The sequence below is a fragment of the Melozone crissalis genome, unplaced genomic scaffold, assembly GCF_028551555.1.
Source record: "Melozone crissalis strain CALT ecotype California unplaced genomic scaffold, PUWL_Pcris_2 ptg000108l_1, whole genome shotgun sequence".
In the NCBI taxonomy this organism is placed as follows: domain Eukaryota; kingdom Metazoa; phylum Chordata; class Aves; order Passeriformes; family Passerellidae; genus Melozone; species Melozone crissalis.
Window position 1 is genome coordinate 1,372,310 of NW_026535885.1, and position 14,209 is coordinate 1,386,518.

General features: G+C 56.9%; 1 protein-coding gene across 1 annotated transcript; it reads right to left on the minus strand.

Moving 5' to 3' along the window:
• Positions 1-2,811: 2,811 nt before the first annotated feature.
• Positions 2,812-12,339, minus strand: MFSD2A (MFSD2 lysolipid transporter A, lysophospholipid). The gene is made up of 13 exons (XM_054292289.1): positions 12,236-12,339; positions 11,479-11,603; positions 8,429-8,552; positions 8,215-8,293; positions 7,713-7,885; positions 7,521-7,611; positions 6,956-7,077; positions 6,618-6,701; positions 5,163-5,246; positions 4,249-4,361; positions 3,568-3,711; positions 3,230-3,406; positions 2,812-2,898 (listed from the first exon to the last, which is right to left on the minus strand). Exons 2-13 carry the CDS (start codon positions 11,535-11,537, stop codon positions 2,841-2,843), a joined length of 1,308 nt encoding a protein of 435 aa, XP_054148264.1. The 5' UTR covers positions 11,538-11,603; positions 12,236-12,339; the 3' UTR covers positions 2,812-2,840.
• Between the last annotated feature and the right edge of the window lie 1,870 nt (positions 12,340-14,209).

The following is a 14,209-nucleotide window of genomic DNA, read 5'->3' on the forward strand; positions in this document are numbered from 1 at the left end:
GGTGTCAGAGCCCAGCACAGCCCGCTCCAGCATTCCTGCTGCCTCTCCCCAGGCTGAGCTGATTCCCAGCTGGATCTGTCCCCTGATCCAGCCTCCATGGGGACCCTGAGGTGACATCCCTGCCTGTGGGAACCTGTGCTTGGTGTTTGGAACCAGCCCTGGGCGATCCCTGCTGCTCCAGGATCCTTCCAAGCCCAGGGAAATCCATCCTCACCCCTGGGGTGTTTCACAAACCCTGCTGCCAGATAAACCTGAGAGGTTTTGCCCTTTCCCTGCAGAAAAGGAGGGGGTTTATTCCTTTATTCCTCACCCTCTGCAGGGAGAGACTCTTCACACTCCCACTTTTCCCCTGCAGGGTAAATAAATTGTCACCTCTGGAATTGTCCCTGCAGTCACTCTGAGCCACTGAGTCCTGCCCCTTGGAGTTCTGCAGGTTCATGTGCTGATTTTTTGTTTGATTTTGTGCCCTTTGCACTCATCTGGTCCCCAGAGCAGACCAGAACCCGCTGCTCTCCCCTCCTGCACAGCTCCCCCACATTCAGGGCTGGCCCAGGAGGGTGTGGGACCCTCAGGTGGGATCCAGGGCTGATTTCCAGCCCAGCCCTAGAAATGCACCCTGCCTTTTCCACCTCCTGCCCCTCACGACATGCTTCCCAGCACCTGGTGGATTTTCTCCATGCCCAGGCTGTGTGTGCATTAAGCTGTGGGTACAGGCAACACCTCCCTGTGTGGTTTTTTCCACTCATTTCTTCTCCCCGCTTGGAGTGAAGCCCTCTGTGAGCAAACTGGAGCACAATCCCAGCTCCCAGGCTGGAGCCCTGCCCAGGGCTCGAGGGTTATCAGCTCTCATGGTCACTTTCCCCCCACACACATCTCATTTTCTTCAAAGCCTCAGACAGGGCAGGCATGCTTAGTGAGGAATAGCCCACAGTTCAAGCTCCTCTGGGTGGTTTTAGTCTCTTGGGCTGGCTGAAAAAACCCAGAGACTCCTCCTTATGAACTCCACAGAGCCAAAAAAACAAGGAAAACAAGGAGGCAAAGAATAGAGTGTCCCTTATTTCTGTCTTTGAGTAAAAACAAAGGCTCTCAGCAATGTTTGCAAGCCCTGGAGCAGCAGCACTGCCCACACCCCTCAGAGGCAGCCAGGTCATGGCCAGGGCTGGGATAACTCCTGGCCAGGAGCAGAGCAGGGTCAGAACAGTCCCAACAACCCCGAGCTCTGGTGGCTGCAGCCTTCCTCCTCCTCCTCCTCCTCCTCCTGCAGAGGATGCTCCTGCCACCCACCTGCCCCAGCACAGGGGCTGCAGAGAGAGCTGGCTTTGTCCTGCCCCAGAAATTCCCCAGCCATGGGGCCCTGCTGAGCACAAAACCAGCTCCCATCCCTCACCCCCATCCCACCCTCTGCCTTTTTTCTGGGAGCATTCCCAGCTGATCCCTCTGGCTATTTTTAACCACCCCCCATCCTCATTCCTGTCCTTTGTACCCAAATGTGGAACAAAGGACGAGCCACATCCTTCCCCCCAGACCCCCCACTCTCAGCTCAGCCCTGTCACCTGTCCCCTTGGGGAATTCACCCCATCCATGGAGGTGGCTGCTCCCAGCCCCTTTTCTCCAGCTCCTGGAGGCACTGGGGAGCGCAGGGCTCTCCCCCTTTGTGCCGTGGGAGCAGGGAATGTGAGAGGGGGGTATAAATATCCAGGGAGATTAGTGCTCCCCAGCGCTCTGCCCGTGTTGAGTGTCACCCACAGCCCACATTCCCTTTTCTCTCCCCGCTCTCCAGCTGCCTCTCCTGTTTCCAGCCTGCAGTTCACCATCCCTGCTGGCAGCACTTTGATTTCATTCCTCCCTCCGCCCCCCTCTTGAAAAGGAGCAAATAATGGAGCCTTTGTTGGGTGCAAGGAGAGGCACGGGGGCAAGGGGCCGAGCACAGCCTCCTGCCTGGATTATGGCATTCCTGCACCAGGGCTCAGCAAAAGTCAATCCTGCACCCCGTGGTGGCTGAAGGGACCCTGGGCTTGCTGACGGCCGTGAAAAATCCCAGCTGAGTGGAAAAAAAAGGAATTCTTCACACCCACCGCCGACTTCCCCCACTTTTATGTAAATTAATATTAACAGGTCCTCGGGTTTGGGCTCTGTACAGATATATACAAACAGGAAGCAGCTTCATATTTACATCGTTAAGTTAATTAGGCTGTGTAAAAAAAGCACAGGTCCCACATTCGTGCCCTCTGTAGAGACAGCAGAGGTGAGCTCAGTCCTGGGCACAGTGTAATGTACACTAACAATCACCCCCAGGCACGGCTGATCCTGGCAAAACCATCCCAGGCCGGGCTTCCCTGCCCTCCAGAGCCCAGCGGGGAGAGTGCTTCGCCCTGGGGAGGCACCACCATGTGTGTAATGTACACTACCAGCGCTCTGTGTGCCCCGTGCAAGGCACAGGACGGGCACAGATCCCGAGTTCTGGGCAGTGGATCCTCCCCATGGCTCCTCTAGGGTCCCATGCAAGGCACAGGACGGGCACAGATCCCGAGTTCTGGGCAGTGGATCCTCCCCATGGCTCCTCTAGGGTCCCATGCAAGGCACAGGATGGGCGCAGATCCTGAGTTCTGGGCAGTGGATGCTCCCCCAGCACCTCCAGGGCCCTGTGCAAGGCACAGGATGGGCACAGATCCCAAGTTCTGGGCAGTGGATGCTCCCCACGGCTCCTCCAGCACCCTATGCAAGGCACAGGACAGGCACAGATCCCATGTTGGAGGCAGTGGATGCTCCTCATGGCTCCTCCAGGCTGGGGGGTCAAGCCCCTGGGGAGCCCCAGGGTGAGCAGCCAGCCCCAGCCCGGGTCACACAATGCTGGCCAGTTCTGTGTTGTCCGACTCCGAGCTGCTGTTGCTCTCCTCCCTGGGGGAAAGAGTTGGGAATGAGGCGTGGATTAACCCACAGGAGCCAGGGCTGCACCCCAACAATGCCTGCCTTGGGGAACAGCAGCCTCCAGAGGGATGTCAGCACCTCGTGGGGTGTGCACCCCAACGCAGGCAGCCGGGGCAGGTCCCTGCTGATCTGCCAGCACTTCACACCACCCCTCTGGGAGCTGGGATTGGGAAAACAAGTCAGCCCTTCCCTCACGCCACCGCCCACGGGGCCTGGAGGATTCCTGGACAAGCCCCAGTGTGTCCCAACCCGTCTGCTCCTGCCCCCACACACACCCCCACGGGCTGTGCTTGCTGCTCACCTTAAATCCTGCAGGGCTTTCTTGTTCTTGCTCCTCTTCTCCTCGTCGATGGGGTAGAGCTTGAAGAGCAGCAGGCTGAGCAGGATCAGCCCCACGGGCACGGCAGACACCAACATCTTCAGGGTGAAATGCACCTGGCCAGGCTGGGAGCAGCCCCTGGTCTGGTACCCTGCAAAGCTGTGGGCAGAAAAACACTTTCAGACAAAGAAATGGGGTTTGCAGGGGCTCTCTGCTCCCTGTGGGGAGAGTTTTGGGATGACAGCTGGGTTTGGAGCCCATCAATCCCCTCCCAGAGGTTGGGAAGTGCCTCCCTCCCTGTCCCCCAGGCAGGAACTCACTCCAGGCTGAGCGTGGAGATGCCCAGGGACACCCCAGCTGTGAACTTGGTGAAGAAGACGTAGAAGGAGAAGAAGATGGCCTCGTGGCCATGGGAGCTGGGGTGCTGCAGCTTGAAGTCATCGATGACATCAGGCAGCATGGACCTGTGCAGAGACAGGGACAGTGACCACAAGGGTTGGCACAGCAAAGCCACCTGTCACAGAAATATTTTATCCTTTCTTTAGGATTTTTCGTCCTGAAAAGCTGAGAAGCCTCAGGAACAAAATGTAAACAATGGTTATCTGAAGATGTGGAATGCAACAGGTGGATCTGTGATTGGCCCATGTTGGATGTTTGTAATTAATGGCCAGTCACAGTCAGCTGGCTCAGACAGAAAGCTGAGTCACAAACCTTTGTTATTCATTCTTTTTCTATTCTTAGCCAGCCTTCTGCTGAAATCCTTTCTTCTATTCTTTCAGTATAGTTTTAATGTAATATATATCATAAAATAATAAATCAAGCCTTCTGAAACATGGAGTCAGACCCTCATCTCTTCCCTCATCCTCAGACCCCTGTGAGCACCATCACAGCCACCCCCTCCCTGCTGAGAGCATTTCCCTCAGGAGCCCCACATGGGGCTGCACACATGACCAAAAGCCCTTCTGGGGGTTTTTAGGGCTCTGGAAGCCCCTCAGACTCACCAGGGCAGGAGGAAGGCGGCTGCCACGCTGATGCCAGCGGCGACGGCCACCAGGTAGGTGACAAAGAGGTTACTGTCCAGGAGAACCACGAGGATGAGGAAGGGGATGGCAGACTGCAGGGGGGCAGAGAACAGGTTGGCATCCCCAGAACCCCCTGGCTTTCCCCCCTCCCACACATCCCAGCCCTGCAGGGAGGCAGAGGTGCAGCTTCCCTCCCTGAGCCCCAGCACAGCACACACAGCAGCAGGAGGATGTCACCATATTTTATGAAAAATCCCTTTGCTAGAATCTTTTTTCCTGAAGGGAAACTTCAGCTTCTCCATGTTTTGCTACTTTGGAATGCGATTTGGAGAACTGTTTACCCAGCATGTGAATTGTTTTAATTTAATGTCCAATCACAACCAGCTTTGTTGGACTCTGAATCTGTCACAGGTTTTTATTATCATTCCTGTCCAGCCTTCTGATGTCTCCTTTCTCTTTCTTTAGTATAGTTTTAGTATTTTTTTAATAAAATAAATATTACTTATTATATTTATTATGAGATATATAACAAATATAATAAATAATAAAATAATATAACAAATAATAATAGTATTTATATAATACATTATTATGCTGTTTATTATGCTGTTTATTATGCTGTGGTATCATAATATGATAAATATTATAATATAATGTTTATGATTATATATTAACGTAATAAATATTAAATATAATAAATCAGAATTCTGAGAGCATGGAGTCAAATTCTCATCTCTCACCTCGTCCTGGGGACCCTCACAAACACCACCACAGGAGGACAGGCACCAAATTGGCATTAGCAGCAGGGAGAACTCTTTTGGGGGAATTCTGCTGATCCCACATGGTAAAGACCATCCCCACCTGCACCCCACGCTGAGGGGATGGACACTCACTGAGATGCCCACGTAGACAGCACTCTTCTTCCCAAATCGGGTCAGGAACCACTGCCAGAAGGGGATGGTCAGGGTGGCCGAGAGCTGTGGGGACAGAGGGGTCATGGAGGTGACTCTTGGCTGCTGGAAAGGCCCTTCCCAGCTGCTCCCACCCCAATTCCAGCACCTGGGATTGCCACACACTGCCAGGTGGGGCTGGCACAATGCCACACGTGGAGTGTGGGGCCACGTCCTCCTCCCCCAGAGCAGAGCCCTGGCACCACTCCTGCCCCAACAGGGGAGGATCTGACTCAGTCCTGGGGCTGAGAGGGGACCTGTGCCACAGACACATTTCATGAAAAATCCTTTCCTTAGGATTTTTCCTCCTGAGAAGCTGAGAGGCCTCAGGAACAAAATGTAAACAATGGTTATCTGCTGCTGTGGAATGCAGCAGGTGCATCTGGGATTGGTCTCATGGGGTTGTTTCTAATTAATGGCCAATCACAGTCAGCTGGCTCAGACTCTGTCTTTTGTTCTCATTCATTTTCTATTCTTAGCCAGCCTTCTGATGAAATCCTTTCTTCTATTCTTTTAGTATAGTTTTCATATTTAATAACAAATATAAAAATAAATTATACATATTATATAATAAAAAATATATATTAAATATACATTAATAATAAATATATAAATAATAGTAATTCTATAAATAATATAATAAATATATATTTGATATAATAGCTATATATTAAATATATAATATGATATAATATATATTTAATAATATACATAATAAAAGAATTTTTATATTCTATAATATTAATAAATATATGAACTATATTAATAATAAATATATTATTTATAATATATATTCTATAATAAATAATATAATAATAAATATTTATTTGATATAATAAATATACCAAATATATCTTATTATATAATACAAATTTAATAATATAGATCATAAAATAATAAATCAAGCCTTCTGAAACATGGAGTCAGAGCCTCCTCTCTTTCCTCATCCTAAAACCCCTGTGAACACCATCACAGACCTGATCTTGTCACAGCATGGCCAGGAGCCAGGCCCTGTTGGCACCATGGCACCTTGGGCCTTCCCACCCATGAGGAGAGGCTGGCAAGTGCTTCCAGGAATGAGGAAAGCTGCAAAGAGCTCTCAGGGAGCTGCTCTGCTCCGTGTTCCTGGCAGCAAACACTGAGATCCTTTTCTCAGAGCAGGGAGGGGAGGGACACAAGTGGCAGGGTTTGCACAAAAGGCCCCCGAGGCTCCTGGTGTCCCCCATCTGTGGCCTTGCTCACGCAGGAACAAAGGCCCCGCTGTTCCTGCCAACCCATCCAGCCCTTGCAGGACATTTGGCAGCTTCTCCTCCCTGCCCTTGTCCCAGGGGATCACTGTCCCTGTCCCTCAGGCCGCGCCAGCCCCCAGGGAGCCCCCCAAGGGCTGCAGGTACCCACCATGATGGCCAGCAGAATGTTCTGGAACTCGTTGCGGAAGCCCAGGGTGTAGGTGCAGAAGAGGGCAAAGTTTCCCTCCAGCAGCTGTGGGAAAGGCACAGGCAGGACAGTCACACCCCCAGCACAGACAGGGGTCAGGGGGGACACGTCTGTCCTCACACAGCCACACTCCCAGCCCAGACAGGGGAAGAAAGCGGCCATTGAGCCATCCACTGAGGGCACGAGGCCACATCCTCTTCCTCCTGCCCGGGGCAGCTCCGCCTCACCCACCACGTGCTCCCAACCCCTGGGATTGTCCCCACAGCCACCCCCAGTGCTGCTCCCTGTCCCCAGCTCACCATGAAGGCCAGCGAGGTGAAGAGGAAGCCGGCGATGAGTTTGATGTAGGGCCTGTGGTTCATCACCAGCTTCAGCCCCTGGAAGAAGGAGACAGGCTCGTCCGACTGCAGCTCACAGGACTCTGGGGAGCAGAGATCAGCCCAGCGTTAGAGCCCCCCAAAAAACAGCACCCTGGGTGCCCCATCCTGCTGCTCAGCACCCTCCAGAACCCCTGCCCACCCACAGCATCCCAGCCCCTGCCTCACCCACAGCCCCGCTGATTCCCCCAGGATAAGCAGGGAGAGGGAAGGACGCAAGTTTGGATATCACATCCCCCCGGGATGCCCTGGTTGGCACTGGCAACCTTGGCCAGCCAAAAATGGCTGAGATAAAGGTTATCTAACAGACCCCAGAGGAGCTCTGGCCTCCTGCAGCACCTCCCCAGACCCAGAGCTCAGCTCCTCCTACCCCTCTCCTCAGGGAGAGCCACGAATGAGGGGCCAAAAGCTCAGCCAGGCTCCTGGAGAGGAGGGAACAGCAGCATTTCCACAAATCCTGAGCATTCCAACCCCTGTCCAGCCTCACCTCTCCTCTCCCTCACGCCCAGCACCAGGATGAAGGCACAGAGGACATAGAGCCCCCCGATGACCCCAGCAGCGATCATGTAGGCATTTCTCTGTGCAAGAGAGGGAGCAGCAGTCAGGGAAGGGGCTCAGACAGAGAAAGGGGCTCAGCCCTGCCCCAAGGGGAGCACACACCAGGGCACCCCCAGCTTACAGTGTCTGTGAGCCCCCCGGTGTCGTGGGTCATGTTCAGCTCCTCCATGGCCACCGAGGAGTTGGTCAAGCCAAAGAAGAAGGGGCTCCCCACGCAGGGAGTGTCCACCTTGCCAACGATCTGGCCCTGGATGGCAGTGCCCAGCACGGTGCCCAGCACCTCCACGGTCATTCCTGCAGGGAGAGGCCAGCGCTGAGCACAGCAGGGCATCCCCAGCTGGGATTCACTGCCCTTCAAGGGGAGAAATGGGCTCCAAATCCCTGAGGGATAAAGGGAAGAGGGAAGGGGGGAAAAAGGGAAGGAAGGAAGGAAGGAAGGAAGGAAGGAAAAGAAAGAAGGAAGGAAGGAAGGAAGGAAGGAAGGAAGGAAGGAAGGAAGGAAAAGAAAGAAGGAAAGGGGAAAAGGAAAAAGAAGGAAGGAAAGGGGAAAAGGAAAAAGAAGAAAGGAAAGGGGAAAAGGAAGAAGAAGAAAGGAAGGGGAAAAGGAAAAGGGGAGCTCTCACGGTAGGCAGTGGCCGAGTCCCGCTCGCTCTGCTCCCTGCTGATGAACATGGTGAGGGCTGAGTAAGGCACGTGGAAGCACTGCAATGGCACAAGGAGAACCGGCTCAGGGAGGATGTGACGGCACAGGGGACCTGGGGCAGGGTGGTTTCAGCCCCTCTGTGCAGCTCAGGGGCTGGCAGCCTCCGTGCCAGGTGTGAGCAGAGCCTGACTCACCGTCACGAGGGTCTGGAAGGCACAGTAGAAGACAAGGTACCACATCACTTGTCCTGTGGAGATGTCTGGCACATACCAGATGAGGAAGTAGGAGATGATGGCGAAAGGGGTGGAGAACATGATCCTATGAGAGAACAAAGTGTCAGCCTGAGCAGCCCAGCACATCCCATGGGCTTCAGGCAGCTGATCTGGGGGCTCGTGAGCTGCCCCAGGGCTGATCCAAACCAGCCTCAAGTCTCACAGGGTCAGAAGAGCTGACTCAGAGTTCCAGGGAAGAGCTTTCCTTGCACTAACAGAGGAGTCTCCTTCCACAGAAGCGATTGATCTGCTCTTGCCTTGGGCTTCCACCCCCAGCCCGACCTCTCCCCCAGGCAGCACTGCTGTGTTCAGCAGGACGTAATCACCCCCCTGATCCTGGCAAGGGCTGGGGAGCAGCTGGGGAACAGCTCAGCCCTGCGCCCCAGCAGCCAAAAACCTCTCACCAGCTTGGCTTTGCTGCCAAGGCCCCCCAGGCCCTGCTCCTGGGGTCAGCCCTGCTCTGCTGGCAGCAGTGGGGCACACCAGCAGCAGGCTGGCCCCTTCCTCCACCTCTGCCCAGAGCAGCAGGAGCAGGGACAGGGGATGCAAAACACAACAGAGGATCAGAGGGGACTGCTCAAGTGCTGGGCCTTGGCAGCAATTCCTGCAGCATTGCCAGCAAGGGCTTCTGCTCTTTTCATCCCGTGGCTCTCATAACCCCTGTCCTGCTGCAGGACAGCCAGGGCACAGCTGTGCCCTGCTCCAGGGACACCACAGGCACCCAGGGCCCCCCATCCCTCAGGGGAGGAGGGAAGCCAGCCAGGTGCTGAGGTTAGACCCACATCTGTTTAGAAGACGGGTTTTGCTGGGAGATTTGTGAGCACCCTGCGCTCCACAAACCCCAGGACAGAGCCTGTGAGGTCCTGGAGCGAGTCCAGCAGACCTGGACATGGGACAGAGCCACTCATGGCCCTTCCCTGCCAGGGTACAGCGAGATCTTTCCAAGATCTTTCCATCTGGGCTGACGTACAGGACGCAAAGCTTAAAGTGAAAGTCGGGGAGGGAGCGGGGAGAGCGAGAAACAGAGACTCCACGGATGGAGAGCAGCGACAGAGGCTGCACAGGACCCAGCACATGCACATTTTTCCACACCCACGTCACTCCTGCAGGGGAAGGAGGGGGGAGGAAAGCGCCAGCAGCTCCAGCCCCTCCTGCTGCCGCTTATCTGCCCTCCCATACGTGGAGCAGAGGGAAACGCAGAGCCAAAAGCTGAATGAAAGCACCAGGAGAGAAGCGAGCAGCGTCACGCCGGCCATCCCATGAGCGTCAGATGCGCCAATTCCCCCCAGCATCGGGCAGCTGAGCCCCAGCCAGGGCTGACCACAGCTCCTGGCAGGCTGTGCAGTGACTGAGAGTAACCCCTGACCCAGGGCGAGGTGATTAAGGAGCTCGGAGGCGGCTGTGACGTGCCCCGGCGCTCATTGGCCCCGCCGCATGGTGTGTTCCTTTGTGCCGCTCGCACGCCCCTTCCCAGCCGGGCCTGAGCTGCTGGAAAACGGCTGGAAAAGGTCAAGGCCAGGGGTTCCTCACTCACAGACACCTCAAGGAAACAGCTCAGGCAGCGGCAAGCCCGCTGCGGTCACGGAAATACGGATCCCAGCCCGGAGCTGGGCATGGGGTGACGTCCACGAGGCTGGGGGGAAAGGAGGAAGCAGACGGTGTGGACGAGCTGGTGGATGGAAATGTGCCAGAAAATGCGTTTCAAAGAGAAGAGGGCTGAAAGGAAGAGAGGTGGTGGCCCTCAGGGAAGGTGTCCTCTCCCTTCCAAGGAATGGAACAGCCACAAGCTTTGTGCTGGAGCCAGCTGGGCTTGGCGCCACAGATCGGGGTCACCTCGCAGGTGTTGAGGGCTGGGGCCAGGCCTTGAGACCACCCCAGTGCCTGCAGCTCCTGCCTTTGCACACAGGGAAACTGAGGCAGCCACACCAGCCTGGGGCCGGCAGAGCCAGAAAAACCTGGGTTTAAGAGGTTTAAGATCAGCTCGGCTCCATCCAAACGGGGCTCAGCGGGCAGCCCTTGAGCCATGCACAATAGCAGCGAGCCGTGGGGCCCAGCGCTAGCAGAAAGAGCTCTGGCTAATTTTAACGAAGCAGGAGCCGCTCGGAGGAATGCGGCCGCTTCAGTCCCACCCCCTGCCTGGAGATTAGGGCGAGCTGAGCCGTCCCCTGGCTGCCCCGCACGCCCAGCCTGCCCCGCGCTAATCTCCGGACCCCAGACCCTGCTGCAGGCAGGCTGAAGCTATTTCAGGCCACGTGTGTGCAGCCTGCCTCCAACAACTGCCTGCTGCTACTGCTGCTGCTGCTGCCAGAGCTATTCCAGGAAAGCCAGGAAGCAGAGGGTATAATTCTGTGGGGGACAGCGCTGCGTCCCTGCAGCTCCACTCACTCCCCCCGTGCCCACCCTCGCTGTGTTTCAGCCATCCCACAGGCACACGGGGTTACTTCAGCCACCCTGTCCCCTGCTCAGGCATTAAAGCTCCTCATCCCACGCAGGAACAGGTGTCCAGGGATGTCCTGAGCCATGTGAGGGCTCACAAAGCCCATCCCTGCTCCCAAGGGCACAGGGAGCACCCGGTGCAGACACCCAGATCCAGCACAGCTGTTTCCCTGCTCTCGTGACTGTCAGCCACCAGCACAGACCTGTCACACACACCCCCAACCCTCCTCCCCGGGGTGCCACCTGCTCTGGTTGCCACCACGGCACCACAGGAACAAAGTCCACCACGCTGGAGTTTGCAGGTGCAGTGACATTTAGGTCAGCCAGGCCCCGCAAGAGCAACAGGCACCAACTCGAGGCCACCCGGCTGTCGGTGGCACCTGGGGCTTTTTGGAGCTCTTGGCACCACACCTGGGCGAGCCAGGGCGTCAGCACAACCTGCCCTGCACTGCCACATGCCAGGAGATACCCGAAGCTGACTGGAAGGGCTGTGACACAGCCCGCAGGGAATGCAGGGCGCTGCCAGCAGCTCTTACCAGGGCATCAGGCGGCCGAAGCGGGTCCAGGGAGTTTTGCTGATGAAGAACCCCACCATGGGGTCCGTGATGGCATCCCACACTCGCCCCACAAAGAGGATGATGGAGGCATAGAAAGCGTCCACCTGCAGGAGGAGGAACTTGGGTCAGGAAATGCAAACCCTCGGTGCTCCCAGCTGCCCTTCCTGAGCCCCTCAGGACCATCCCAGCCCTACCCACTGCGACCCCACAACCACTTGGGAGCAGTCCCTCGGTCTCTCCCCTTCCTTCAGAGGGATTTGAGGCTCCCAGAACCCCCGAGTGGAATTCCCACATCTCAGCCCGAGTCCCCAAACCCAGCACAAGAGGGTTCTCCCACACTTTCCTTCCCTCTGTGTTTCACACCGACCCAGCCCGCTGTAGGACGGGCCCTGTGCCCCCCAAAAATGCCACCACGACCCCGCTTTGTCCCGCACGGCAACAACAACACCGGGGGAAATCCAGAGCGCCCGGGGGTCGGGGCAGCTCCATCCCGGGGGCAAAGCGGTACCGGGGGTCGGGGCAGCTCCATCCCGGGGGCAAAGCGGCACCGGGAGCTCCGGGACCCGCAGCCCCGGGGATCGGGGCACTGCCAAGCCCCCGCAGCTCCATCCCCGAGGGCAAAGCGGTACCGGGGGCTCCGGGGCTCAGGGCAGTTCCATCCCCGGGGGCAAAGCGGTACCGGGGGCTCCGGGACCCGCAGCCCCGTTGCCAATCCCGCCCTCCAGCCCGGCCGTACCTGCGCCACGTCCAGCAGGTAGATCTGGAGGAAGAAGCCGAGGGCACAGCCCGTGATCTGGTACGGAGCCCCCCCGACGGCGTAGCACAGCTTGCTGCACACCGACAGCCGCTCCCGGCTCTCCTGCAAACGGGATGGGTGTTAGCGACCCCCGGCAGCGCCCCCCGCCCCGAACCGGCCCGGAAACCCCCCGGAGCCCCCCGGCGTGCCCCGGGGCTCACCCTGCGGCGGTGCTGGCGGAGCGCGGGCGGCAGGAGCCCCCCGGCCCCGGGCCGCTCCGCGCCGCCGCCCCCGGCCATGCCGCGCGCGATGAATGGAGCGAGCGCCGGCCCGCCCGACCGCCCTTGTACCGGGGGGACCCGCCCCGAGAGGGGCAGGACCGGCCCGCCCCCACCCGCCCCCGCCTCCTCCTCCTCCGCCTCCTCTTTCTGTCCCGGCCCTTCCCGGGCTTCCCCTCCGTGCGTCCCGGTGCTTTCCTTGCCTCTTGTCTGTCCCGCATCCCTCCATTCCCCCGTTCTTCATCCGTCAGCCCCCCATTCCATGCCAGCCCTCCATTCCCCCATTTTCCATCCCTCAACTCGCCATTCCATCCCTGCCCTCTATTCCCCCATTCTCCATCCCTCAACTCGCCATTCCATCCCTGCCCTCCATTCCCCCATTCTTCAGCCCTCAGACCCCCACTCCATCCCTGCCCTTCATCCCTCAGCCCCCCCTTCCACCCCAACCCTCCATTCCCCCATTCTTCATCTTTCAGGCCCCCATTCCATCCCATCCCTCCATCCCCTCATTATTAATCCCTCCATCCTACTCCATCCCATCCCTCCATCCCTGCCCTTCATCCCTCAGAAAGGCAGAACAGTTTGGGTTGGAAGGGGCCTTACAGCCCATCTCCTGTCACCTCCCAGCCAGGTTCTCTGAGCTCCGTCCTCCCTGGCCTTGAGCACTTCCAGCAATGGAGCATCCACCGCCTCTCTGGGCAGCCTGTGCCAGTGGCCCACCACCCTCATCGTTAAAAACTTTCTTTATATCTCACCTAAATCTCCCCTCTTCCAGTTTAAACCATCAGTTTAAACCACCAGTTAAAACCCTTTCAGTTTAAACCCCGTGTTCTGTCACGACAGGCCCTGCCACAAAGGATGCAGGGGACACTCAGTGTCCCCCTGGCTGGATGGCCACATGAACCTCCATCCCAAATCAGTGACACAAAATACCCCGAAACAAGAGAGGAGTGGATAAAGTTTCTCTTTTCCTCAGGGAAAATCTCTTGCCCAGGAGCAGAGGGGACTCCTGTGGTGGCACCTGGCCATGCTCTAGGGACCAAACTCCCCACCATGTGTGACCCCAGCCCCATTACTCCGTTCCCTCTGTCCCAGGGGCTCCTCAGCTCCTGGGAATGCTTTTGGCATTCCTGTCCTTGAGCAGAGCTGCCTCCTGGGCAAACAGGGCTTTGGGGGAACAAAGAGAGGCCCTTGGGACAGAGATTGTGCAGAAAGAGCACAGATAGGGGAGCCCAGCCTTGCATATGAACAGGAGGAGTAGACAGAGCAGGATTTCCCTGGCTTAGGAGGATTTTCTCCCCCAGATCTGCTATTGCACAATTTCCTGTGGGGGATTTGAGCCCTTCCTTCGGGGCAGATGCTCTGGGGGTTCCTCATGGTGATAAATGACCCACCAAGGATGTCCCTGCAGCAGCTCCTGCCCAGCCTGGGGACTCCAGGGATCCACACATGGATGGGATTGGGCCACTCATGGGGTCACCAGAACCACTTCAGTGACACCACACCAGCCTGGCTGGGGACACCTCTGGGGCCTCCTGGGGGATGGGACCCAAATTATTGCCCTGGGGACATGGAAGGGTGGGGGCTCCGGTGCAGGATGCCATCCCTGCTGCCACCCACACTGTCACACATCCGGCAGAGCCTGGAGCAGGATCTGAGCAAGTGTGAGAGCACCCGAAACCAGACAGCCCTGCCA